Source organism: Scardinius erythrophthalmus, assembly GCF_964197995.2.
Source record: "Scardinius erythrophthalmus genome assembly, chromosome: 4".
Classification (NCBI taxonomy): domain Eukaryota; kingdom Metazoa; phylum Chordata; class Actinopteri; order Cypriniformes; family Leuciscidae; genus Scardinius; species Scardinius erythrophthalmus.
In genome coordinates, this window is record NC_138224.1 from 9,531,377 (window position 1) to 9,558,467 (window position 27,091).

The 27,091-nt window shown below is 38.7% G+C and overlaps 1 protein-coding gene across 3 annotated transcripts; it reads right to left on the reverse strand.

The window, feature by feature from the left end:
- Window positions 1-659: 659 nt before the first annotated feature.
- net1 (neuroepithelial cell transforming 1) lies at window positions 660-26,834 on the reverse strand. Of its 3 annotated transcripts, none has more exons than XM_081363952.1 (11): window positions 26,573-26,834; window positions 18,962-19,028; window positions 13,080-13,142; window positions 4,567-4,842; window positions 4,008-4,070; window positions 3,718-3,814; window positions 3,561-3,637; window positions 3,206-3,463; window positions 2,940-3,110; window positions 2,448-2,634; window positions 660-2,347 (listed from the first exon to the last, which is right to left on the reverse strand). In XM_081363952.1, the coding sequence occupies exons 1-11, from the start codon at window positions 26,692-26,694 to the stop codon at window positions 1,908-1,910; spliced, it is 1,821 nt and encodes a 606-aa protein (XP_081220078.1). In that variant the 5' UTR covers window positions 26,695-26,834; the 3' UTR covers window positions 660-1,907. The 3 variants fall into 3 exon arrangements, with proteins under 3 accessions (XP_081220078.1, XP_081220079.1, XP_081220080.1); XM_081363953.1 differs by lacking the exon at window positions 26,573-26,834 and adding an exon at window positions 19,288-19,461; XM_081363954.1 differs by lacking the exons at window positions 13,080-13,142; window positions 18,962-19,028; window positions 26,573-26,834 and adding an exon at window positions 7,617-7,916.
- Between the last annotated feature and the right edge of the window lie 257 nt (window positions 26,835-27,091).

Genomic DNA, 27,091 nt, shown 5'->3' on the forward strand with positions numbered 1-27,091 from the left:
AATCAATCCATGCTGTGAACTCACTGGCTGAGATTAGCTTTAAACAAGAACCTATCGCATTCTTGGGACCCATCGTCAGTGTTCACACACAAGCTCTCTGACTGACCGTCAGACAAACAAAGCGAACGTGTTATTTCGAATTCAGACTCCAAAGCGGACGTGCTAAGTGACTCCTGACAGCCCATTTGTTTTGGGCCTCCCACTAAAGAGATTATCAGAGGCAAATACCATCAGTGAAGGGGGTTTGTGGAGATAAATGAAGGTATTTGTTTAATACAGCTTACTTTATGCAGCTGCCAAGTTCTAAATGAAATGGAGAGGGGGTTTAAAACAGTGGAGCTGGATAAGAGACAGATTCAGTGTATGAAAATCATCCAAATGCTAAAAATGGAAGATGATTCAGGCATGTCGCCCACATTGGGGGGGTTTGTTTAAAATCCTTTTGAGTGATTCATTATCAACGGAGAAAAACACCGTAGTTCAACTAATTAACCTGCGTGTGGGTGAATTTGAGTCTGTATGCTTATTGAGTGCCTGTCTACCTGGAATTTATGGAAACAATTTCGGCATGTGTTGCCGAAATGCCTTTGGAAAACTTTGATGGATTTATGCTTTGTAGTGTTGAACGGTTTGCATCAAAAGAAAGAGAAGAAAAACTTGTCAGTTGCAAATCTTACACAGACCTTTATTGTTCTTAATAGTTGATTTTTACACCACATACTGTACATACAGGCCACCACAGTCCCTCTCAATACTGTACATCCATTCTTCTCGGTTACAAACTTTTATAGACATTACATTTTCATAACATTCTTTAACCTTCTTTAACTCTTAAACATACTTTTCATCTTTCCTTCTCAAAACAACATCTTGGCTTTTTACCAGTGTATCAAACCATGTACTTCATGAAGACACTACAAAATATAAATGACAGCAAACCAAAGTCCATGGATGGTTGCTAATATAGAGTAGTGCCAATCATCAAGTCCATCTAGTCGTATCCAACTCTATTCCAAAGTTTCCTTCTAAATATCATATCAACATTTCTCAAGCCCTCATTCAACATTCAAGTTCTATTCTACGCGACTCGGTTCTACGTCAACTTTCTGCTTCGACAAGCATGTACATGCACTGGGCCCTCATGATAATACAGGCAGGACTCAACAAGTAAAGCTCCATGCAAGATACTACATTGTAATATTCATCCATCATTTTGGGGGGTGGAAAAAAAATATGGCTCAGGTTTGATTTTTGCATTTACAAAATATCAAATTTTCCAATTGGAAACTAAAATCATATTGATAGCGAACATAGCATTTTTTCTTGATAAATTATACCATCTGATTTAAATATAAAATGGAACTGATAAAATGTCCGTTAAATGGGAATGTAGTTGTAAGACTTGCTTTCCAGTAGAGCTATGAATCAGACTTTTACAAAGTATTCATTACTTTCATCTCTTTTCCCAGTGGGTATTCTAAAAGCTAAACACAGTGCTTTTAATAAAAACAAAAAAGAGCTACAGTAAATATCTTATTGAAGTTTAAAAAAGTATAACTTTAATTACAAAAAAAATCAATATTAATAAAATAAACAACAAAAAATGACCACACTAACAGTAAACAAGACTAGATGCATGATCTTGCGCTTTCACACAAATCAACATGGTTATTTAAAGTGAGAGGGATGTCTTCAATCTTCAATCCCTTGAGATTCACACAATCGCCTCACAAATACTGTCTTTCTGGTACTGGTGTGGCCCACATGGACCTAGGAGGGTTTTTGGGGGAGGGATTTGGTAATAATAGCTGCCATTGTGGACAGTAACACAAAAACACTGCTGTAGAAACAGTCTTTACACACACATAAATACAAGTCCTCCGCATGGTGCCACTCCATCTAAGTCTTTACACCATGGTCTCCTTCCTCTTTCCCAGCGAGCAGAGTGTACGCTTGTCCTTTTTAGATTTGCGAGGCAGGAAGGGGCCGGAAATCGAAGATGATGAAGAGGACGAGGAGAGGGTGGAGGTTGCAGAGGGAGTGGGGCTGGGGGGCTCCTCGGAGCTGGGGGAGGAAGGGGCGGAAACTGCGGCCCGCGGACAGTTCTCATCCATCTCTTCCATATGGATGATGGCGGAGACTGTAGACGAGCGCCGTTTGGCACAAATGTCGGTACTGGCTGGGGTGGACATGGATTCACTCTCAGGGAGCGGTGAATCTTTCTGGGTTGACATGGCGCTGCGGAGGCAGTTGAGCCACTGTTGCTTGTGGAAGATGTCATTGACCTGCAGTGTGTGGGACTGACCCTGAGATGAGTCCTGGAAGCGCACCCGGAAGATGTTCTTGGCTACGGGAGGGGGGAGGAGAAAAGACTCAAATGAGCAAAAGTAATGGAATAATAAAGGAAAAGATGTGATCAGCCTGACACTGAGAGGCATTAACCTTACCTTTATCTGCATTACTAAAGGCCCCTCGGAATGAGCCGCCCATGCGAACGTCTCCGTCCTGCAGGTCTTCCAATACGAGATCCTGCACCGGGATTGGCTGGCGGTACACTTGGAAACAATGCCGGTCATTCCGTGTCACAGGCCGGGTCAAGACCAGAACCTCCGTGAACAGAAAAACGTGCAACTTCTAAGGAGAAGAAAGGAGGAAAAAAGAAGGCAAAGGAAAAAGAGAGGTCTGGTTATTGACATGTTGTTTGAACGTTGGACTGATTTGCAAGTATTAACAGTTTTCTCCCCTGGCACTCTCAAAGATTCCCCTGTCATTGTGTCATGTGTTTGAGAGATAAAGGGAGCCAATTCCTTCCCTATGATGGCCTTATTTGGAATATGGTGTCTTTGGTGTTTATATTTCCAGAAAATGAAAGACAGAAATGATTTGCCCCCCCGCGGTTCAGGCTGTTATGGGTGTGTTTGTGTGGAAGAAAAACTCACCGTGCCACTTTTGTTGCGAAGTTCACCATGGCAAAGCAGGCTTTTGCACTGCTCTATGCGTGGGTCTTTCTGTCTATCATCCAAATATTCCAGCTTATCGATATAGTATTGACATTCTGACTCTCCTTTCTTCATGTTGATGTCAGCCAACACAGCCTGAATAATGCTTATCTGGAAAAGAGAAATAAAGGCAGCATTAACACCAAATGTCACTTAAACGACTCAATTTGAAGGCCTACAGTTGCTAGATGTGTGTTTGTACTTACCGCCTGCTCAAGGCTTGCTGTGTCTGGATGATCTGGTGGTGTGTGTCTTAAAATCTCTTTCAGAAGAAGGGGGTATTTGACCAATCGTGAACGAGGGATGTCCAAGAAGCTCCACAAGTCTAGTTTCCTGCTGAAAGGTGACTCAAGGCAGCGCTGTAAGAAGTCCTGAACTCTTGGGTCTTGTTTCTTCTGGTCAAGCAAGGCTTTTGCGGCTAACTGGTTACTGCAATAATCCCTGTACGCATTTAACCCAGGCAGCTGTGGAGGAAAGAGAGAGTTAGCCTTAACACTCTTACAATGCTCAACAATTCATGTGCATTTCATAATAATATAAAGACAGCAAAAAGATACTTACCCAGTTCACAACAATCTTGCCGATCTGTCCCACTGTGCCATCTCGGCCTGTAGCCTTCGCCAACTGAGCGAGAAGATCTGATTTGGGTAAAGAATAAGTTAGCATTACTTGTCGCTATCATTTATGGTAAAATAAGATGTCCGGGTAAGATATCTACCTTCATGAAGAGGAATATAAGCATCCAAGTCTCCAAAGATGGCTGTCAGCTCCTCCTCAGACATGATAGAAAGTTTCAGCATGGGATCATGGTACGCCTGGACACACAAAATGAAAAAAAAATAAAGAGAGTAAGTAAAAGCTACAGCCTCTAATTTTAAAAAGAGAGACATTTTTGGCTATAAATGGAGGAAGGAAGCCAGCCAATATGTCTAACTCTGAAAGCACAGCCAAGAACTTATTTGGTCTATTTGCTTTAAATGTTCCAACCAAAAATCGAAATGTACAAACCTTTCGGGCTAACTTGAGGTCTTCAATCAGGTCCTGTTCTCCCCGAGACAGCTCAAAAATTGCCTGGAGAGACAGTAAACAAAATGGTCACATTCAAAACTAGATAGTTCAGGTATTTTTAGTCAAGCTCCTACACATCAATCAGATTCTCTCTTTGGTGGGAAATATTTGAGGGGTTCACAGTTTGCTGTAATGTCTGATTACTAAGTCTAGTTGTGAATGAGAGGTGGAGGCTTTGTGCGTCAGACCAGCCAGTCTATGTTAGCACTGTACGTCTGACTCTGAGACTGCAGAATACAGCCAGACTCTCTCCGCTCCATTCCATTGCGTGTTAAGAACACACGCCAAAAAAAACACAGCCAGAATGAGAGTGGTAGAGCGATGGAGAATAAAAACAGAGGGAGAAAAGGAACAGGGCACTTTCCAAGCCCCAGGCCCCTTTGGGTTTCATAAGTCTCACTGGCCTGATTCAGTAGCGTCTGGCAGGGAGACTAAGAGTGGATTTAATAGTCTAGGTTTTACAGTGCTGTCTGGATTCCGTAGTTCTGTCTGCACTCACCTCTTGTCTCTTAATCTCTTTGGTGGAAAAGGTTCCTTTCTGGTGGACGTCCAGAGTCTCGGACCAGAGCGTGCTGTTGCGGCGTTTGGGTGGTGTGGGAGCTGCGGCTTTGCTGCAAGGCTTCTGCTGGGGCACGCCCGGAGACCGCCCATCACCCCGGAACGAGGCCTGGAGGGTCTGGCCGAAGCGTCGGACGGCCCCATTCTTCGCGGGAGAGATGAGGTTCGCCAGCGAGGTCACTCGGCCAAGAGGCCTCACACGCTTGGTACAGGGTTCCTATGAGACACATGGATGAAAATAAACGTTAAAACTTAATCACCCCCTATGGACCACAACAGATTCCTTAGTGCTTCATTAAATGCACAACTGCCAATACAAGAACGCTAAAGTTGAGACCACAAGTTGCCGCCTCACTTAAATAGAGGCTATCGTATAATTCACAGGATAAACTCCTCACTGGTGCGGTTATGAAGGGGTCATCTGCAGGTCAGGTTGATTGGTGTTTCCTGGGCGACAGACAGCTAGGCGGAAGCTCCAACCTCTTGAGTTAGCAGCTGTTATGCCCATCAAGTGAGATTAACCCTCTCAGCAAAAAAAATTCTCTCTCAATATATACACGCATACAAACACGAACAAAACCCTCTCTGACTGCAGCCCTGGACACCCAGGGTTCAAGAGGCATGACTGGAATGTAGGAGACTCCAGTCAGCTGTCCCACGCTGATGACCCACACACACATTCGACATCATGGCCTAACTATAGCAAACAGGTCTCCAAATCAGAGCACTTAATAGATACATTTGCTCTTTCAAGGGGGAGTTTGACAACATTGGTTGTGTGTATTTATTTGGGTCAGAGGGACCACCATGGTAAGTTACAGATTTGACCCAGGCCTTATGAACAGGCAGCACTCTACCCCCTCTTCTCTTTCCTTTCTTCCATTAAGAGCTGTTTATGGTTTCGTGTTGAGGCAGGCCCTGTAGCCCTTGCGTGAGAGATACAGGCGCACCTGAACCCCCTGGATGAGGGGGAGGTGAGCACTCTCAAACCCTACATCCATAATGACTGGGCCTCCAGCCAACCTCAACAGACCTGAGAGGAGGGGGGATCAAAGCAAAACAGATCTGAGACGTTGATCCTACACTCACTCGAGAGATCTGACTGAAAAAAACTTCTACCGTTCCTGGAACAATGTGAGCTTTGTCGTCAAAAAGTGTTTGTGTCTTTCCAGCGGCAGGGACAAAAAGCACTATGTGCTTGGCACTTTTTAAAATGCACATTTCAATAGATTTTCCAGTGCTGGATGGTTTTCCAGCTGCTGAAAGTATATTAAAAGGGATGTGTTGTTCTCATCTTGGCAAAGTGAAACCACACCATTCCACGGAACGGCGGAGACAGCTGCTGAGCAGATCTACGACTTCACTTTAGTGGGAACTGCAACTGTGGTCATGCCCAGCTGAACTTGGCCGCACAGTTCTGCCCGCCTGTCCTTCTTCCGCTGTAACATATCATGCAAATAAACATGAAGACCACATCTGAACCTTCTCCAACGGTGGCCAAAAACACAAGATCTTGGGGAGACAGACTGCTTCCTCTGCGTTTTAACTAAACACTAAATTCAAAAGACCACAGCAGTACCTGTGTGAGCGATTAGTGGCTCAACGCAAATTATCAGAGCGTTGCTGCTGCCCATTGTGCTCTTCCTGCTGTTTAGGGAATCCCTGCAATAACAAACACTTTTGTTCTCTCTTTTCTTGAAATTATAGATCATCGTGTGGAAAGAGCAACATGTAGACAGACAGATAGACTGATAGTGTGGCTATTTCAGGTTGTGTTGACTTTTTAGGGACCCCCCTGGAGAGTTGGAATGGGAGAACATAGCAGGAGGAAGCCTCCCCCACAGGAACTAAAGTTTAGACCACTGCTGTGTAACATTTTGTTTGCTTAGCTAAACTTTGGAGACATAATTGTCACTAGAAGCTAAATGTGATAAAATCTTCCTAAGGGGATGATTTACCTTAAAGGTAAAAACAAAATTAAAAAATTAAAACAATTCAAGATTTCCTTTTTAAGAGTATGGTTTTAAGGAGTCTTAAATCATTATAATTAGCTGTTCATAAAAACAATGGAAGTCTATGGTATTGTTTCTGTTCTTTCTTCAAAATTCCTCTGATGGATGGATTAGATTATTTAAATCCTTACTAGCAAGCCATACAAATAAAATGTATTGTTTGATTACCTGGCATAGGTAATGCATTTGGAGGGAACCAAATAAACTATTGTTGTGACTAAAGCAAAGTCCCCCAGCTTTGAGCCACAACTTCCTAAAAATCTCCTGATTCATTCATAATTTGCTACTTCTGCTTTAGCCTTCCCGACAACTCAACCCTTTCTGTGGCCACTTCCGAATCAGAGTTGAAACCGCAAATAGGAATAGCAGCCTGCTAAAGAGAAGTAAGATTAAAGCCTCTTTCTGGGTCTTGAATACATTTCTAAATGCTCAGAAGCATGGCTCAAGCATACCTGGGCTACAGGATGTGACTGCTTTCAGACATCTAGAATGCTCTCAAATCTTTGCATGCTCACACCTTCAAAAAAAAAAAAAAAAAAAAGCCCTGAAGTGTCCCTCAAACCATTAGTAAATATGTGAAAATTCATTCTGCTTAGGTGTACAACCAAACACACAGGCTTTAAACTTCCTGTATATGCATATTTAGCCACCACAATGGGCAAGACAATTTAAAAATTTTTTTACAACTGTTCAAATGTAATCCAGTAATTCAATGACTACTTTAGTTGACCTTTAGCCTCGTTGATTTGCAGAGCACTCACTCACTCAGCTCCAGCCCCACCAAACACACACTCTTGAGAAACACACCTGTGGTTTTTACTCCTTTAAAGGCCAGTGTGCGTACAAGATAACAACAGGGCAAGGTTCTGACTTGGCTGATAAAGAAAGTGTAGAAACTCAAACATGCTTTTATCAAGCAAAACAAAGCGCAAAAGAAACAGCAGGACAGCATTTGTGGTTAATCGTCTTTTGGTCTCACCTCTAGTTCTTTGTAAATCTGGTTCTGATAGTCTATCTTCTGTAAAGTCCGTTTGATAGGTACCACACAAGGTTCATCGTAAGCCACCATTTCTTTCAATAAAATCCACTGGTTGGTTTCTGTTATTTCCAAGGGTGGGCAATAATCCACAAGTGATTCTTAAATAAAAACGTGATGTAACATAAGAGGTATAAAAACCTCAACGTCCCCCCCAACTCGTGACTGTCCGCCTAAGCGGAGCTTTCTAACTTCTAAACACACTCTTGGTGTGTGTGCTCTAACAATCTCCAACTTTGTTCTAGGGATGTGAGAGGTAGGGAGTGCTTATATACAGAGTTTTAAAAGGGCGGAGTCACTGTAAACTCACCAATGGCAAGTGGAAGGAGTTGGGGGTATGTAAATGACTCTGAACAGACAAAGTCTTAGAAACCTGACTCTCTGCTACCTCACATCAACAAAGCTAAAATTTGCCTTCTAGATACTATGTTTCTACATTTCAGTAGTGTCAATGTCCATAAAGCAAGAAAGCTTACAAAACCTTTTGTAAAATAAAAATAAAAAGTCTGCCTTTAAAATATTATGACTTAAACTATAATTTTTAAAAGTATTGAAGTCATTTTGGACCTCAAAATAAACAAATAAACCAACTAAAACCTCACAGATTCCCCAGTTTGCAGTACAAGTTTCAAGATGAAATGGAAATAAGTTTTTTTGCTAATAGAAACAGACTTGCTTTCACTATGCATTGTGGATTGGTTTATGTATGTCTTTGAGTTGCATGAAGGGTGTAAAGTACAGGCATATTTGCTTTGAGATCTGCCTAATGAAGACCTGGGTCGTTATCACCCACTCATCAGCAGGGGAGGGGGATGATCAATTACAATATCAATATAACTGGTGGCTGAGGGGGTCACACTGGTGGCTGTCTGTGTATTGGAGGTATGTGGGAAGGTCTGATGAGTCTCACAAAGTTTCAGCGGTCCGAACCAGAAACTGGCCCAGACCACGCCATAAACACATCCTGCTTAACAAAAGCTGCTTTTCTCAGTCTATTTTTCTCAGCGTATACAAAACCGCACACCCGTTGATCTCCACATTTGTGTGACCAAGGAATATGGTTCACTACAGACCCAAAACTTTTACTGCTACCTTCCCACACGGTCAGCAGTGGTAATAACTTTAGCTACGCAAATGGACTAGCATGATGTGTCAGTGGGTTTTAATAGAAATTTGTGTTGTGAAAGCATTGGGGTGCGTGTGTTAAGCAAATGGAGATGAACGATGTGCAGACTCTAAGCTTACCCTCCTGTGTCAATACAAGAGTGTGAAACAGGACATGCATTAGTGTGTTTGGATCAGACACTTTCCACTCAGTGGACGAGTCAAACGGAAGCAGTTATTTGCTAATGAGGCTTACATTTAGTTCAAAACATTACTCGATAACTATGTTCATAACAAATCTGTGTGTATCTCCAAAAAGTGAAGGGATTAAACAAAGATATGATTTTAACAATGTAATATTTAATAAATGAATTAAATAAATTGTTTAATTATGACTAATCAGTACTGCACCATAACAGTTGTGCACAAAAAATAAACATATGTATAGTTGAAAGTTGAATATCAGTATGAGTGAAGTCAATAACAGGGTTCCTTCGTTACTCATCCCATGGGGAGACACTTTCATACTGTTCTCGTGTGTTTTGATGAGAGGTGTGGCAGCCATATTGCATGAAAGCGCGGCTCGGCCTGCACCCCCTGCAGGCTAACACCTCGACATCTGGGTGTGAAGCACAAACACAGCACTCCTACTTTAGTGCTAAACACCATTACACAAGAGTGACTCACTTTATGTGGGCCGTGTGTGAGCTTGCCTGACGGGGAAATCTGATAAACCTCAGATGAATAGGCAGCAAGCGGAAAGGTGTGCAGTGGATCATAGTGCTGCCCCCTAGTGGATAATTCAAAGGCACTGCAGCCTAGGTGACTTGTTCTTTGAAAGCTTCCCATTTCTCATCAGTGGAGCAGGAAATTGTATCTGTAAAGGTATCAGAATTCATCCACTATAACAAAGGTGTGGGTACAAGACAAGTCTGTAGATGCCTGTGACATCTGAGTGTGTAGGTGTATACACATGAACACCAAATGTTTTACGCTGGAATCACTATCATTTACTGTTATACCTTCATGCCCCATTCTTCATTCATCCTGTGTTCTTATTTATTTTTTTCTTTACGAAATATAATCATCCATGATGATTACAAAATGTATGTATACATGCAGTGTTTCCTACAGGATTCTGTGAGACTTGGTCCCTCTATGCCCCATCCCCTCCGGAAAGAAATTTTTGTACATTAAGTTAAATGCATCTGGTGCACTTTGAGAGTGAACAGAGTATAAAATCTTTGATTTGTACCTGGACTTTATTGTGGACTCTTGTCAAACCTCTTTTTTTAGTTGTGATGTAATTTAAATCTATATTTGGTGTTTTATGAAGCCAAACAATAAGAATATTATAATAATAGAAGTATTAAAGAATATTAATAAAGTAATAAAGAAGTATTTTATTTAAAACAAATGCATGGAAATGGAATAAAATAAGTATATTATTTTACTTTACAGTAAGGAAATTACAATACTTTTGTCCTAATTTCTTCAATTGAAAGAGATAAACCCTTGAGCTTTTATTTTGGAGGAAAACGGTATGTTATACAGTACGCTACAGTAAATGTATTCATATTATAAAGTAATACATTTGTTGACTGTTGCATTAGTGGAGAACAGCAGTGTGTTTGCCATTGAGGCTGAGAGGATGCTAACATTAGTACCTCAAGCGGTTAAAACAATGTGACAAAAATACACGCAAAACCAGAACCAAATGTTTAATGTCACGATTACCATCTATTTTCATTACTTTTATATCCAACTGGTCACTTTTATGCATTTGTAACGCAGTCAAGTTTAAAGCTAGTGACGTGAAAAAGCGAACTATATTGTCATGCAGCTGACAGAAACAAATCAGAAATGCATCCTATTTCCGTTTTTTTTTTTTTTTTTTTCGTCACTGTAATACATATTTTGTTATTTTGATTAGATAATAAAGTGTTCTAAAATAAAAGCACTTTACAATAGGAGTCCATTTCTAACATTAACTTAGGTTAATAAAAGTATTGGTCATTGTATCATTTACTAAAACATTTTTGCATTTTAAAGTTGTTTCACTTAACATTAGCTAATACTCATTCACTAACAGAGTGATCAAGGTATAATTCTTTTATTATATTTAAAAAGTACAGTACATTTTCATGGTTCAGTACTGTTTTTCAATTTTTGTAATAAAGTTCAGCACTATTTTTTGTGTTATGTTTGTTTTTCTTCAGTATCCATTAAAAAAAACCCTATGGGTTAGCATTAGCATTAGCAGCAAAAGAGCTAATTTCTGTATGCGCAGAAGGTCTGAGATTATTTCTGAGCGCTTTGTTTTGACCGAGTTCTTTTTGCCACCTAATTGATCTTGAACGGTCAAATGTGTCTTAATGCTTGTCTTAGCGAGTATCCTCATAACAGTAATTTGTCTTAAGTGAACGTAAACGAGAAAAAGTGCATGTGTATCAGTATATTAGATCAGTGCATATGTTCTTAAAGTGAAAGCAGTGACAGCAAAGTGTTTTTAAAGTTAATCAAACAACAAAAGATAAAGAGAAACTGCCACCAACACTCCATCTGCAGAAAAACAGATAAAAAGCACAAACATCCTGATGTTTCTCAAATATATTTAACCTGATTGAGTCAATGCACCCTCAACAAAGATGGTTGCCACCAAACAGAGCAGGTAACTAATAACACACCCCTCTGACCAGACACACAACACAGTCAGGACGCATACCACACACGCGTACAGACTTTCTCACAGGCTTCAACAATATATCGCGATCTAAAGTGTTTGGTCATTCTTCTAGCTAAATGAGTCAATCCATACGAAAGATTGAAACTGTAACAATGTAAAGGAAACATTATGACACTTCTCAGCTTAATTGTGCAAATTCTATAGTTACATTATGCAGAATATGAAAAGTAAGGCAAATCTCAGAATGACAATGTAATTTCATCAGAACAAGGCCCTAAAGGGAAAGCATGGGGCAATAAAAGGGGTACGTACCATCATTAGGACAGGTACAAAGCCCACACCTCCCCCAATATGCATTCTCAAAGATGTGCTGTGGGGAAGGGAGTTGGGAACTTTTGCTTACTGCACTGTCTAGCGAAACAAGTTTCACTCAATAGAATAGTTTGGGGCAGAATGGACAAGTGACTGAAACGTTTCAAAAATGTGAACTGAAGAAATCGAGGCTTAATTCCTCAATGTTTTTAATGTTTTCGGTCACACTTTAGGGTCCAATTCTCACTATTAACTAAGATTTGGCCTAATTACTGCTTATTAATAGCTAGAAAGGTATAGTTTAGACATTGGTAGGATTAATGGATGTAGAATAAGGTCATGCAGAGTAAGTGAGCTAATAGCAGGCTAATAGTGAGAATTGGACCCTAAACTAATGTGTTACCACGTTTTCGTTAGTGAAACGCATAAGAAGATATTTTGATGAACTGTTTTTGTCCGTACAATGAAAGTAACAAAGTGCTATTGTACACTGATACACTGATGTACTGATAAATTTCATCAATGTTGTCTTGTGTTCCTTTGTCTATATATATATATATCCATCATTTAAAATCTATTCAAAACAATACGATGATACATTTTGTTTTTGCGTAATAATCTTGCCCAGTCTTTTTTCCATTGCTCAAGGCATAAAGGCTCTTGGTGAATCAGAGATCTCTAATCTTGTTGGTGCAAGACTGATAAGTCATTTCAGTTAGGCTATATTGTTCACCTGTCTGTCAAAAACATTTGGGTGTGCTCAGTATGACCTTTTACTAAGCTGCAAAAAACATTTTCAGTTGCTATGGATGCATATTAAGTCAACTTCCATTTCAGATGGAAAAAAATATGAAAATAAACCAGAGAGGAGTCAAGATCAGCGGGGAGTCAAATTACAAAAAAAATCTGTTTATACAGCAGCGCGTCTCAATTAAGCCCTTGCTGAAATGAGGATAATTACTGACAGTAATCATGGAAAGTTTACGGTTATGGAGGAATGACCTTTTGGATTATCAGAGGAAAGATTTTCTAAGATTAAATTCCACAAGTTTAAGGTTAAAAGGCTTTAAATACTGCCACAACAAATGATTTAATCTAGGATTCTTGTGTAAAATGGCTTTGATTTTGCTGACAAATACATCAGAGGGGGGCAGGGTTTTTTTTTTCAGATGTTGTTATGAGCCATGCAGACTGAATTCAGGAAATTATTTAAAAAGCGAGACCTCTTGATTTGTGTATTTTGATAAATCTGTTGTGCTATATCTGGCCCTGCAGAACCAATTTTGTTTTGCTGCTTTTCTTACCTTGAAGTCAAAGCTGCAGAGACTGACTGCGTCCGCATCGTCCTTCTCTCTGCGCTTGCGTTTCTGCAAAAAGAAAACAGTCTATAAGAATCTGTAGCACAATACACATCTAAACTAAAAGGGACACTTACAAAAATGTAGCCTAAACTTTCTGGCTTTGGGAGAGGAACCAAGGAAGACATTCTTTTGTCAACTTTTCCAAACTTTTCTTTTGGTTTCCTTGAGAGTATGCAAAGTGCAGCCCTGAAAGTTGGTATTATTATGGGTTACAATGGCTCGTAAGGAGGTCCAGTCAGATTCAGGAAGGACATCATTATCCCTAAGGCCTTTTAGCACCTGTGTGTGGGAGTCGGGGGCTGGTGGGGCATCTGGCTAGTGGAAATTCTACCTGTGGAGTGTGTGTGCAGGGTGTGAAGGGGCTGTAAACATTTCTGCAGCACTGCAAATGGCCACCGAGAGCCCTCAGGGTCTCTGTTATTGGCCTGTGTTCTCTTTACTGGACTTTTCCCAAAAGAAACCACTTCACGAAACCGTTCAAGGCAGGCCGTTTAAGTGGCTGAATTATAGCATAATGAACCTCCCAAGAAGACATCAGTCCTTCCATTTAACTAGGCCCACATGGAATATGCAAAATTGTATTTTCTGTCATAGCGACACATCATTGTTTTTATCAAATAATACCGTAATAATGATTCAATTAATAATAATGATTGATTTATTTTTATCATGATACTTTATCATCATTATTTATGTAATAGGCAAATATATTAATATTAAACTCACAAGTTGAGGGCGGGAGATTGAATTTGAATGCATGTAAATCTTGACTGATCAACCCATTGAGAGTGAGTTCTGAATCCATCACAAGTATGCTACGCATTTAAAAACGGGTGGTAGTTTTAACTCAAATGTGCCCATTATCTGCTTTATACCATTATAAGCAACATTTCACAAACAGGGCCAGTTTGTAAGTCAATTAGGGTTTTGTTTGAGACCAGTATCAATTGAAAAGCCACTATTCTTGATGTCGCTGCCACTAACAGAAGTAATGTCTTGATGAGCCTATTGTTTTCTTATAGGGTGAAAGCATATTTAAAGTCGCGTGATCAAAACCAAACACTGCAGCCAGCTCACCTCGAGTTTCACTGAAGCAATGAGTAGATTAGGCTAATTTAACATCAGACCCATTCACAGCAAACAAGTTAGCAAACACAGAAACAATAAATGACGAGCTATCATTTAGCAAATCCCCATTCATAGACGATAGGGGATAATTAATCAAGACCCTGATTGGAGGGTTTTAGAATTCAGTAATGATTGCTGGCCAATCAGATGCTGAGCTTCTGAGTGAATCACAGGTGTTTGGTTTTGTACGTTTTAATGGATAACACGGATAACGAGCGGCTACTTTTGTGTTATCTGAGAGTGGAGAAAAGCTAATGGTCTAAGTTTACGATAGGGGTGTGTGATATTGATGTATGATATTTGTGATATATTTTCTGGGATTTTGTCAATAACAATAATTAGACGATACTTTGACGAGTATGTTATTGTGCAGGTACCATGGCAGGTTTAGCACTGCCATGCAGGTTTAGGAGATGACTCCTAAAGTTTTTGATATTCTTCATATTCTGTGCAATGGTTAGCTTGCAGCAGAGACAGAAATTAATTTTGACAGAAATTGATTTCTACCTTTGGCATTTTTACCTTTATTCTGCTGTGACTTTGTTAGGAACAATTTTCGTTGGCGAAATAGAGCAAAAACAGTCAATACTGTGTCTAAAATGTAAGTCACTTGATATTAACTCTTTCCCCGCCAGCGTTTTTCACAAAAGTTTCTTGGCCCCTAAAATATTTAATATTTTAAATATCTGAACATGCAATATGTCAAAAGGAAGAACAGACCCTCTGCTTTTAAACAAACAAAAAAAGTGGCATTCCTTTATCAGCACTTGAATACGGGTAAGTTTTTTTTTTTTTTTTTTTTTTTAAAGCAACATTTTGGGCAAAAAAATATTAGGCATTAATATTGATAATAGTTATTTTGCATATCCATTTTACATATGATATCGTTATTTTCTTTTTCTTTGTCGTCTGTTAATCAGGAGATTCAGTACTCTTTCAGAAGTTGCGTAATAGCACCCCCCCTACCGTATAACAGTGAAAAGCCGGAAATTTACGTCGATGGTAGGGAAAGAGTTAACTTCTTGTTTATTAAACGGTTTATTAAAATTAATATCTCATTTGCAATCATGCATGTATTTGGGAAAAGAAAATGACACTCTTTGTGTGATTGCCTAACTATATGGGATAAAATTTAGCCTAAAATACACTCATACAGGGGCATTTTTACTGTGTTTTGATCAAGTAAAACACAGAGTGAAAGCATGCACTCTAAATGTGCACACACAGTAGTCTAACCTAAACCTAAAAGGCTACATCATGGCGCAGTGCATGCATGGACTTTCTAGATGTGTTTTTGTTTGGTTTTTGCAAAGTGAGGGACATACCCGATAATGTCAGTTCGCACAGTTAAAACAACAATATGATATTATCGTAGACGATCTATATCACACACTCCTAGTTTAGAAGTTGCACCGATATTGCTAGTGCTTTCAGATAAAAATGCACGTAAAATTAAATAATTTAGTCAACACTGGAAAGTCAAAAAATTACTCAAAAGAATAAAACTAAAGCTTTACAAGAAGAAATAAAACTTGAGAGGAACAAGATGAAAAGTTCAACGTGATAGACAGGCTGTGTATGTTTTGGCTCCAAACTGCCTGTTCTTGGTGGACAAACCATAAATGGATATTACAGCAAAGAATTTATGAGAGCAAACAGCTGCTGGCACAGAAAAAAAAAATAGATTATTACAAACAAGCTCAATCAAAGTCACGTTTTAGGGACGCTGCATATTGCAGGGGTCAGTAAGATCTGGGATGAAGAGGTTTTGCACATGATGGTCAGGACATGTGATTGCATATTGTGATTTGACAGATCTGGACAAAAGTCTTCATCAAAGAATGAAATAGTCAACATGAAACTGTATTCACAAACCATTTAACTTCTGTAATGTGATATTTTCTAAGTAAAACTAGATATTCAATTCGGGAAAAAAATAAGATGGTAATGCGGCTGACTGGATGTGAACAGTGGACTTGTAGTGGTTGGCCGAAAGAAGTTTAAAAATAAGATGGCTTAGTGAAAATGCCGCTGCGTCTGAAAGCTAAAAATGATGCCTTTTGGATGGTGCATTCCACAGTCGGAAGGCATTAAGGCGCATCTGAAATCTCATGTTAGCTTCACTTCCTGTCTCCTGAGATACCTTCATCTGGTGGATTTTTAAAGGCAGCATAGACATATCCTTTGCTGCCTTTGATATCCCACAATCCTGTGCATTTAGTCTGTGACAGTTAAGCTAAAAAAAATAAAGATGACATCTGAAAGTTGCAGTTGGTGGTCAGTTTGTGTGTAAATTTTTGACCAAAGTTTTCCACTTTTGATGTCATTTGTAGCGAGACATTAGTATTGTAGTAATTAATTATCCGCTAAGTTATCAACAAAGCTCTTTCTATTTTGTTGTAGATCATTAATCCTTTATTATGCTGCCTCAGAAGTCTGTCCGAAATCAGTTTCGTGAGGTAATTTCGTGCACAAAAGCTGCCTGCAGTCAAGGAATTCTTGTAATAAACTTGCGCAATCAATTGAGCAAACACTGCAACCCCGTTAAGCATGTCACCTTCAGAAAGAATAAAAGATCAAACTACTTTCTTTTTCTATATGAATGTAGTCCAGCTGTCTCAATCTGCTTTCTGCTTTGTCTTTAATAGTCAGTGTGTGACTCACATTGTAACGCGAATTCAGACACTACATAAGAAAAACACCAAACCAACAAACAATTTTCAAAGAAACAGCCTTGAATTCCTTATGAGTAAACAATACGATATGTCTTAATACTTAATGTTGGAATAACGTGATGCAATAGACTTCATGAAAAATTGTGTAACAAAAAAATGACAATGTCTGAGATGGATTTCTTGAAATCATCAGCACATGTTGGCACAACGTGCTGTCAATGAAATTCGGCAGTATCACAGCTCTGCATGCCGCTTCCCGCATAATCCATCTGTTGTTGCACCATCACGGACACCCTGCGGCCATGTAGACGGCCTGAACTAGAAGAACTACTTCCACATTAATGACAAAGACTCTCTGCTTTCATGTTCCAGGGGTTTGAGCAGGAATAAATGGAGGGAGGAATACTTTTACCTCTGCAGGGTTTTGAAGGTGAGATAATGGTGCTTGAGCTGGAAGCCTAATGAGGCCCATGTGCCCCCTAGATGAGCTAATGTGTGTGTATTCATAAAAAAAATACATATCAAAGGAACGTTTTGGCATGTGATAAAGCAGTCCACCCCCCCATTTTCCTACAGATGAGAGATGGATTGCATATCGCTTGGCCTTCATAAACTTTGGAATGCTCTAAACGGGCTCTACTCTGTGTTCAATCACAAACTACTTTGTATTTACTGCTTAACTGATTCAGTGGGAATGAGGCCTATGTTGGGTTCAGTTTGGTGGAAATTTGGGACGCTTGGGAATTTATCAGTGGCAATTTGTGCATCTGCTGAACCAGAGGCACTTGCTGCCATGTGAGGATTAAGATGTCATCAGTTGGCGACAACGTGACGGTTGAGTGGAAAACAATATCTGCCAAAATTTTCATAAAGGGCAAGGGGAAAGTACACTTGCGCAAAAGAAAAGGATGGAAAGTTGAACAAAAATGACCTTTTGGGTGCAGTTTTACAAGAGTTCCTGAGGCATGAAAACTGATGAACCGTAGCAAAGCACCATTAATGGGGCTACAGCATTCACGTCACTTAAAATACAAAAGTCATCTGTTGTGTATATTCCAAGTAAACACATTGGAATATTGACATTTTCATCTCAAATATGTGAGAAGAGCAAGACCAGAGTGATACAATATACAAAACAAAGTCTTATATTAAACTTTATATTTAGGTGTCTTTTTAACTTATGTAATTATATCAAAAATCAATTGTTAGGTACAGTGTACTACTTGTGTTTTATTGCAAAACACTTTTGCTGCTTAAGGAGTGATACGGGTAAAATACAGATTTTGTGGTATAGTTAGGTTTAAGGTTGGGTTTAGGTAGGCTACTACTAATACAAAGTAGTTACATTCTTAATATAAAGCGAGTCCAAACTTTTTACTAAAAATAAATGCCAAAATTGTTTAATTTAATATACCACCTTTGCTACTTGGGAAATACTATAAATAAGACAAAAATGGAACATGTACTGACATGGATTGGTAATGTGAATTTACCAGAACAATCCTGTCATGTCTAATTTGCTTGTGCTATTAAAAGTATAACATTGTTAAAAACAACCAGCCAAGAAGATTCTATTCTATTCTTTGTGGAGAGGGCAATTCTATAATGCACTACAATGAGCCGAATAGTCAAACAATTCATCCAAAGATGGTGGACGAATCAAGAGAAATGCTAGTTAGTAATTCATTCAATATTGAAAAGTATCAATAAAGTATTGGTAATGGTATCTAATTAAAAAAAAATACTATTTCAGCTAAATAGGCTGCAACTAATGATTCTTTTGATAATCAATTAATCTACAGATTTAACTACTTGATTAATCAGATAAAAGCAGATTTTTTCACTGTTTTTTTAATCATTACATCCTGCCCAATGTTGTATAAGAATTAGTGTTATAACATTAACATGTTAATTTTATTGGAATCAACTAAGAGTCAAGTCTGTCTTATGATTCGTGGGAGAGGCAGTTTTAAATCACTCATTCAGTTAAATTCACAAATATGGATGTCATAAACTACTCACCAGCGTGAAGTCCCACTGGGGTCCAGGTGTCAGGAAGGTGAAAGAACTTCCTCGTCTCAAAGATGGCCTACAGCGAGAAAAAAGAAAAGAAAAATAAGATTCTCAAAACGATTACACTTCAAAAGTCATTTGAAATAAAAAATGTAATCCCCTCTTCATACAGAAAACCAGACAAATACAAAGCATCCAACCAGACCCAGACCTCTGGTTGTGCAGTAATGACATAGAACGTGCAGCCAAACCTTGTAGATCTATTAGTATGCCTGTAACCCAACAATGTGCCCATAAGAACAGCCCATAAATGTAAAGACACATCCTGTACGTACCACACACCAAGCCTGGTGTAGCTCTGTCTCCCGTGACACTGCATCATCGTCTGCAGAATTGATATAGAGAGAGCGTCACTAAGCCCCGATCTCTCGAACTCACACTAAAACACTCAGTTTCTGTTGTCTTTCAACCACGTGCCCTCTCCTTCAGTCTCTATCCTTCATGTCCTCTTTTACTAACAAATGCACTGCCCCTCATTGTTAACTGGGCCCTTATTTGGGGATCGGTAACAACTGTCTCAGCGAGGTCATGTTTGCAAAGATACCCAGGGTTCCTTTTTCAGAAGAGCCGCTGCTTTTTTCAGCTATGATAATGGGACAGCCCGGCCGAATCTTTTCTAAAAAGCCTGTGATAAATTCTCACATTTATCATCAGCTAATCTACAGGGTTATGATTAAATCAATCCCTCAGAAATGAAGGCAAATGTGGTATTACCATTGGGTTGTTAATTTTAGCAACGTTGAAACAGACTAAGGAATTATCCTAAATCACGTGTCGGTATGTTATTCTAAAGAAAAGCTCTTTCATAATTCAATGATTCAAGATGTAGTAACTTCCTGTGACTCTCAAATGGCTACTCGCCAAATAAATACACTACTGTTCAAAAAGAGTTTTTTTTTTAATGTTTTTGAACATTATCTTATGCTCACCAAGATTTCATTTATTTGATCAAAAATAATATTATTTCAATTTAAAATAGAATCATTACAGTTAATCATTACTCCAGACTTCAGTGTCACGACCATTCAGAAATCATTCTAATATGGGGATTTGGTGCTCAAGAAACATTTCTTATATTACCAATATGGAAAACAGCTGTGCTGCTTTTTTTGTGAAAACTGATATAGGCTATTACATCTTTACTCTCACTTTTGATCAATTTAATGTGTCCTTGTTGAGTAAAATAAATGATTAAAAAAAAATGTACTGACCTTTTGAACAGTACAGTAGTGCAAGTAAATACATTGGAATATTGAACATTTTCTTAAATATGTAAGAAGAGCTAGACCAGAGTGATATACGAAACCAGCACAACTACATAGGAAATCGGTTCTCTAGGACAACTTTCAATTATGCACTTTAACTGTCATCAGAGCATTGCAATTGACCAATCAGAATTGTATTAAACTGAATACATTTTGTTTTGATCTAAGATTTAATAATATATATATATAAAAAAAAAGTTAATAATATTTAAGTTAATGTGCAGTGAAGTTGCCTTGGAGGCTGACAGACCGTAACTCATCCTCATGCATTAATTTTTAGATAACATATATGGGGGTGTATTATTATTAAAGTGTTTATTATGTGTGGGCAAACTTCATTTTGTTCCTCACTGTTTTTAGTGATGATTCATTGTGATATGAAGACAACTGTTATCTGGTTGCGATCCTGGTAGAGGTGTAAGCATGTGTATGTTTTGGCAAACTCCTCTTATTCGGTCTGATGTGGTTTCTTCAGGCATCCCTCATCTTTCTATACTACTACGTCAGTTGTCTAATATTTCCGTCACTTGGGAATGAGTGCAGGTGGCATATGAGAGCAAAGGTAATTAGAGTAAAATAAATCTAAAGAATGTAAGTGTGAAGTGAGAGAAACTGGTTCTCACGGAAATACTCGTTCAAATAGTTTCTGTTCCTTTGTAAAGCGACATTGGGTACTGGAAAGTCGCTATATAAATAAAAAATATTATTATTATTATTAAATGTGACTTATTTAACTTAATTGAATATTGTGTGATGGTGTATTGTACAGAAGGATGTTTCAAAACAACCGTGCAATGTAAGAAAAGCAGTGAGCAGAATATTCAGAAGCTGGGCGATCCTCCTGTGAGATTATCTGACCAGTCAGAGTGCAATACATGTTAACAGAGTACAGAATCTATATCAGTGTCCACTAGAAAAAGACTCTACTGTGGGTGGTCTTGGCTGCTAAAGACAACAGGAGCCTAAATCTGTAGGTCAAATGACGCTGCCAATCCCATGATGGAGTGTCCTCCATTCCAAGCAGACCTGATGAGGAATAGACCATAACGAGTAGAGACGGCATATAAGTTAAACGGATACAAAAAACAAAAACAAAACAAAAAACACTGTACTTATAGTAAAGTACATACTTGGGTGTACAGTAAAGTAACATGCCAATATTGGGACATGCTGTGAAGTCATAAAATTCATACACACAACCTCTTGTCACGCACTGTTTGTGCTTGCATATAAAACAGCTAAAGTCATTACCTTAAAATTCACAATTTCCAGATCCATATATTTAAAAATAGTATTACGGGCTCAATGCTAAGAATTTTTTCTACTGGTCAGTAGATAAACAGTACTTTTCAGATTTTCAGGTACAGAAATTGAATAAACAAATGTAAAATAACACTGCATAGTCTTCATTGTAAAAATTAAATACAGATTAATACATATTAAAGTTACAAAAGTTATTCAGTCAAGAGCAGTGTTAACATTAAACACGGACAGCAGCAGGTTTATTAGCTGCTGTCACTTTAAGACCTCAACGGATTCCATATTTACTGTTAGACGTGCATTTTATTTCTCAGCTGTTCCTTCACTTACCTTCACTGTCTTATAGAGCTGGTAAGTCCCACCCATCCGTAAAACCCCAAGTGGACCTCTAGGTTGAAAAATCGTCAATGCAAGTGAATGGGAGAAAATAATTATTTTCTGGTCCCGTTTGAATTGTGCCATGAATGTGAGCATATGTTGTCTGTGAATTTTTTATATAACTTTTCATGTTATGAGTTTGACAGTATATTGTATGATTCTTCGGCTAGCAGTTGTGGAAAAGACATAACAAGAAAGACTACATGTCGCCTATGTGACGTCACCCCATAAAGTTGACTTACCCGTGGTTTTCGCCAACCTCAACAATTTTGTCCTCTCCCTGAAAGAAGGCGGTGAAGTGCACCAAAGACAGCCATGTTTAGCGGGATCCGTGAGCTAGTGTCCGTATGCGAGTGGTGTTGACGTTTCAAACGCGTCGAAAGCAGTGAAGAGTTGTAGTCCACAAAGTGCTCTCACACAAAGTCTAACCATATCAAACTTCTACCCGCTAAATTGTAGCATTCTTGACACAAAATGTTCCAAAAAAATTCACAGACAACATATGTTCACATTCATGGCAAAATTCAAACGGGACCAGAAAATAATTATTTTCTCCTATTCACTTGCATTGACGATTTTTCAACCTAGAGGTCCAGTGGGGTTAGCGGAAGGGGCGGGACTTACCAGCTCTATAACAGACTGATTATGAGGATACTCGCCAATACGGATATTTTGACATAATTGTGTGACTGTCCGTTCAAGTGCAAGACGACGTGAAAGATAACTCAATTCAATATGTGCACGCTGTTTGAGAGGCGGCTTTCTGGATGCGTGTTGCGCGCACAGAACTTCTCACACAGAGAATACCCAATTGAGTTCTCTTCTGTGCCTTCTTGCACTTGAATATTTATATTGGCAAGGCTTAGAAACACGTGCAAATGCTAAACTTTTGTGACGACGCAGCACTAGCCTGATCGAGCAAGTGACAGTTCAGTCAACTGTCCTGAGCGCTTCTTACGCTGTCCCGGGCCATCAGGCAGTGCTTATATTATTGTCCTAAATATTGATTGATCACAGTATTTGGTTTACATACAAATGCTGAGAAGACTGAATTCCTCAAATGAACAAATAGTGATTCTTTAAAGAAAAAATGTGATCTGAATAGTTGTGGTAATGGCTGTAAGGCAGAACAAAACACACCCATGACCTGTAGCTATATTGTGTAAAATCAAATGCCTAAGGCAGTGGTTCCCAAGCCTGTTCCTGGAAGCCCTCTCAACACACACTCTCAATAATCAAATACCTTATTCTATTGAACTCTTCAGCTCAATAGCAGAGACTCAAAGGCCTGAAACAGGTGTATCTGATAAGGGAGACATCCAAAAATCTGTGCTGTTTGGGAGCTTCAGGAACTGAGTAGGGATCCTGTGAGTGCGCATTGCTTCTAAAACATGTCTGGAATGCCGAGGTGTTGTGTGAAACGCTGGACATTGGCATGACAAACACGGAACATATAGTGCACACACCCCATGGTTACATCAACACACACACCACTCTAACACACATAGGCAATGCAACAGAATCACAAATACACCAAAAATGAGGCTTGCCCTGTTTTAAGAACTTCGAAAGAACATTTCATTACTATTTCCGCTTTCGAGTGTCAGCTGATCCGACACGAGTGTGGGAACATGTAAGATGGAACTTGGTCTATTCACAAGGTGACGTCATTGATACGCTGGCAATGTTGATTATTTGATGCGAGTAGGAATTTATATAAACATAACTACACTTCCTGTATGCTTTTATTCAGAATTTTGGCGGTCCTAAGTAAAGTGTACTATACACTCCAATAGTTTTAAGGGAATGGTCAACATTGGTTTCAGGTGTTTTTTTCCTTCTGTCAGTGAGAAAGAAATCCCACAGACGTTAAGGTGGGAAAACACTTGAAAGGACTCCGGTTAAGAAAAGTAGGTTTGGTTTCACCATGCTTTGCGTAGCAAACAAAGGAGAGGCCTTGGAGGAATGATATGTCACTTACTCATCGAGATCATTCTAATACGGCTTCAAAAGCTCTCTTTGTTGTGGTTTTCACTGTCAAATATGAGACATCATATATAACAAACCTGTAAAAGGCCACGCAAAGGGCTTGAGTGTCAAAACGGCTCGGAGAAAAGATAATCTGAAATTGGATAACGGTTGCCTTAAACACCTACGACATCCCACTATGTGTGAAACAGTGACGTCGTGCTCTTATCTCAGCTATATCGTTTTTTTCAATGCGTATGAAATGAAGCAAGATATTGTTTCTTGGGGATTACTGGGAGAGAGAGAAAAAACAAGGCCAAAAACAAGACATTTAATAAAGGTCTGTTCCACTTTTGTGACATAACACATCAAAACCTATGGCGGGCTTTTCAGGTCATGAGCTTTTCTTTTCTTTTCTTTTCTTTTTTACTCATAATTCATATATAATAAGGCAAGTATTACTAAATCAATAAATTATGGCAAAAATCATAATCAGTTATTTTGATAAAAATTGAGATCATAACTTTTAACAGTTTAACACTTAATTCAACGATATTGTTTATTTGATTGCACTGACACTACTGAATGAGAACTGAACTGAGCTGGACAGTGACATTACTGTTTTCTGCTCATTTATAATTGATGGTCTTTACAACGGAACTGACTTCAGCTGAACAATGACAATATTTTCTTTTAGAGCTGCTGTACAGCCGAAATGAACTGTTTGCATCATTGAATCATTTTCATTGTATCAACGTTTCACTGTAAAGCAGGGGCTATATGTAAGAATTCACGTGCATTAACCGCTTTTTGTATTGCCAATGTGTAACCAAAAACGAGACCTTCCCTGACTTCCTAGGTTGCTAGGTGTGATGTTTGTAATGTGATGTTTACACGCATTCCCGAGAGCCTCTCACCATTCAATAACACATGAAATTAATGCTTATACAATGTTCAGGATAATGCCGAAAGAGCCATTTAGGATGATGCTGAAACTGAAAGGGTTAATGTCAATGTGTCATGCAAAGAAAAGAGATTAATTCAAACTCATAGCCAGATCTATATAGTCTATAATCTCAAGCATTCTTTATATTCAAACTATATGTTGACATGATGCAGGTGAATTGCAGAGCGGGTGCAAACATATCCACACCACTATGATTAGATGCTTTCTTTACAGCTGTTTTATATTTATGTTTTATATTATATTACCGCTGTCATTTTTATTTTATTATTGAGGAAAGAGCGCAGCACATATTTACTCAGCAGCGTCTGGATGTTTATTAGCAGAATATCGCTGCAAAGGTATTTCAAGGCTGCACGTCATGTAATCTGCATCTGTAAAGCATATTTGGACTTTCTGCGCGAGGGCGCCCTTCAGTAATCCTCACACCATCTTATTTTGGCAAAAAATATGAAAAATAATACTTCACAAGAGGCTCATATTTCATATTAAAGACATTTTAATATGAACAAAAAAGGGGTATGCTGGATTGACAATGCGACAATAATAATTTTATCTTGATTATGTTTTCATAACCACCCTGACAACTACATAGCAACATTCTAAAAACCATTTAGAACATCATATCCTCCAAATACTAATGCCTTTGCATCATCGTGGCACTGGCAAGTAGTGCTCACTCACATTTTCCAAAAAATTTAAAATGATCATTTCCATGCCATTTAGGTTGTTTTTTGTATTGTAGGAGGCAATTTGGGTCACAGACTTGTTCCAATCAGTCAAAAGGCATGAGAGAAAGAAATCGGACCCTTTGCCAAAATAAACTGTTGTTATTTTAGTCTGTGATAAAAGCACATTTTGATGCTTTCCATCCCCGTCTGCTTTCTCAGGGTTTGTGAAATATATTGTATATATTTGGCATGATCTATTTATATAGAGAACCTTGGCTTGCCTTGGACACATTAACAGTTGTCCTCAATATAGCCTAATGTCGGTAAATTTGCCATGCACCAGGATTTAACAGTCATCCAGAAAAAAGTTTCTTTGGATACTATTAAAGTTGCACAGAGTACTTTTTTGTTTACTTTATATTGTGTTATCGAATTATTTTATTGTTGGGTTTGCTTGGATATACTTGTATATGCTTTGTAAACATTGTAAACAAAGTAAAATTGTAGATAGGCTAAGTTAGCATTACACAGCTGATCAAGTGATGTCAATTGACCGCGCCCGTGAGGAGGACTGAAAATACTATTAATAAAATCTTAAAATAGAGTGCGCTTTAAAAAAACTAGGAGGGTTGAGCTGTATTTCTAATGTAAGTTAGTGGCTTGAACATCGCTCTTATTTTGTGCGACATGAGCGCCACCGTGTGTTAGGATAAAACATTGCAGTAATCTAGCTCTCCTGCTGTCATGCTTTGTTTTTGTGTGTCGACATATATTGCGGAAGTTTTTCTCACTTTGAAAACACAACAAACTCATTGATCTATATTCACCCGTTCAGTCGTATATTAAAGGTTAACTCCTTAGATATTGTTTATAATGCATAGATAAAACAGTTTAAATGCATTACAATCAGTCTCTATAACCACATTCATTACAGTTCGCACAATTGCACAGTGGGATAATTTGCAAAGGAATATGTAGAACACAATAGTGCGAACTATAAAGTAATAATGAATAACAAGAATAACAAAGTATGTAACGTTAATATGATCCTGACCGTTTGAAATTGCGCTCTGGGGACGCGTCCATATCCACCATCGACGCCTTTCTCTTGTTCCTCTTCGGTCTTTGGTTCACCGGCTCTGTCATCGCCACTGGAGATCCGTCGGTTTCCTCCATTTGAAATAAGTTGACCTGGAATACGCTACTGTAAATTGTATATACAAAACGTAATACAATCAAAATGAGTTAATAATTCGAGGGCTGAATAGAAAGGGGGAAGGAGGTGATAATCAACGGATAGGACGGATTTTGAATATGGCGGAAATCTGAAATCGCGGCCAATCACAAGTGAGCATAGGGGAGGGGTTTAAGGCGACTAGTGACGAAACATTTGCGCGCCTGCTGCCTGCCTCGTGTTCTTATTTTTATTAGTTTATAATTTTTTATTCTACTATTTCTTAAGTTCCATCTACACCAATAACAAACCACAATTTCTTGCATTTTAATTAAACTAATCAGTACCTAAAACGATATTTGCAAAACGGTGTAAAATTTTATGTTATTGGATGACTTT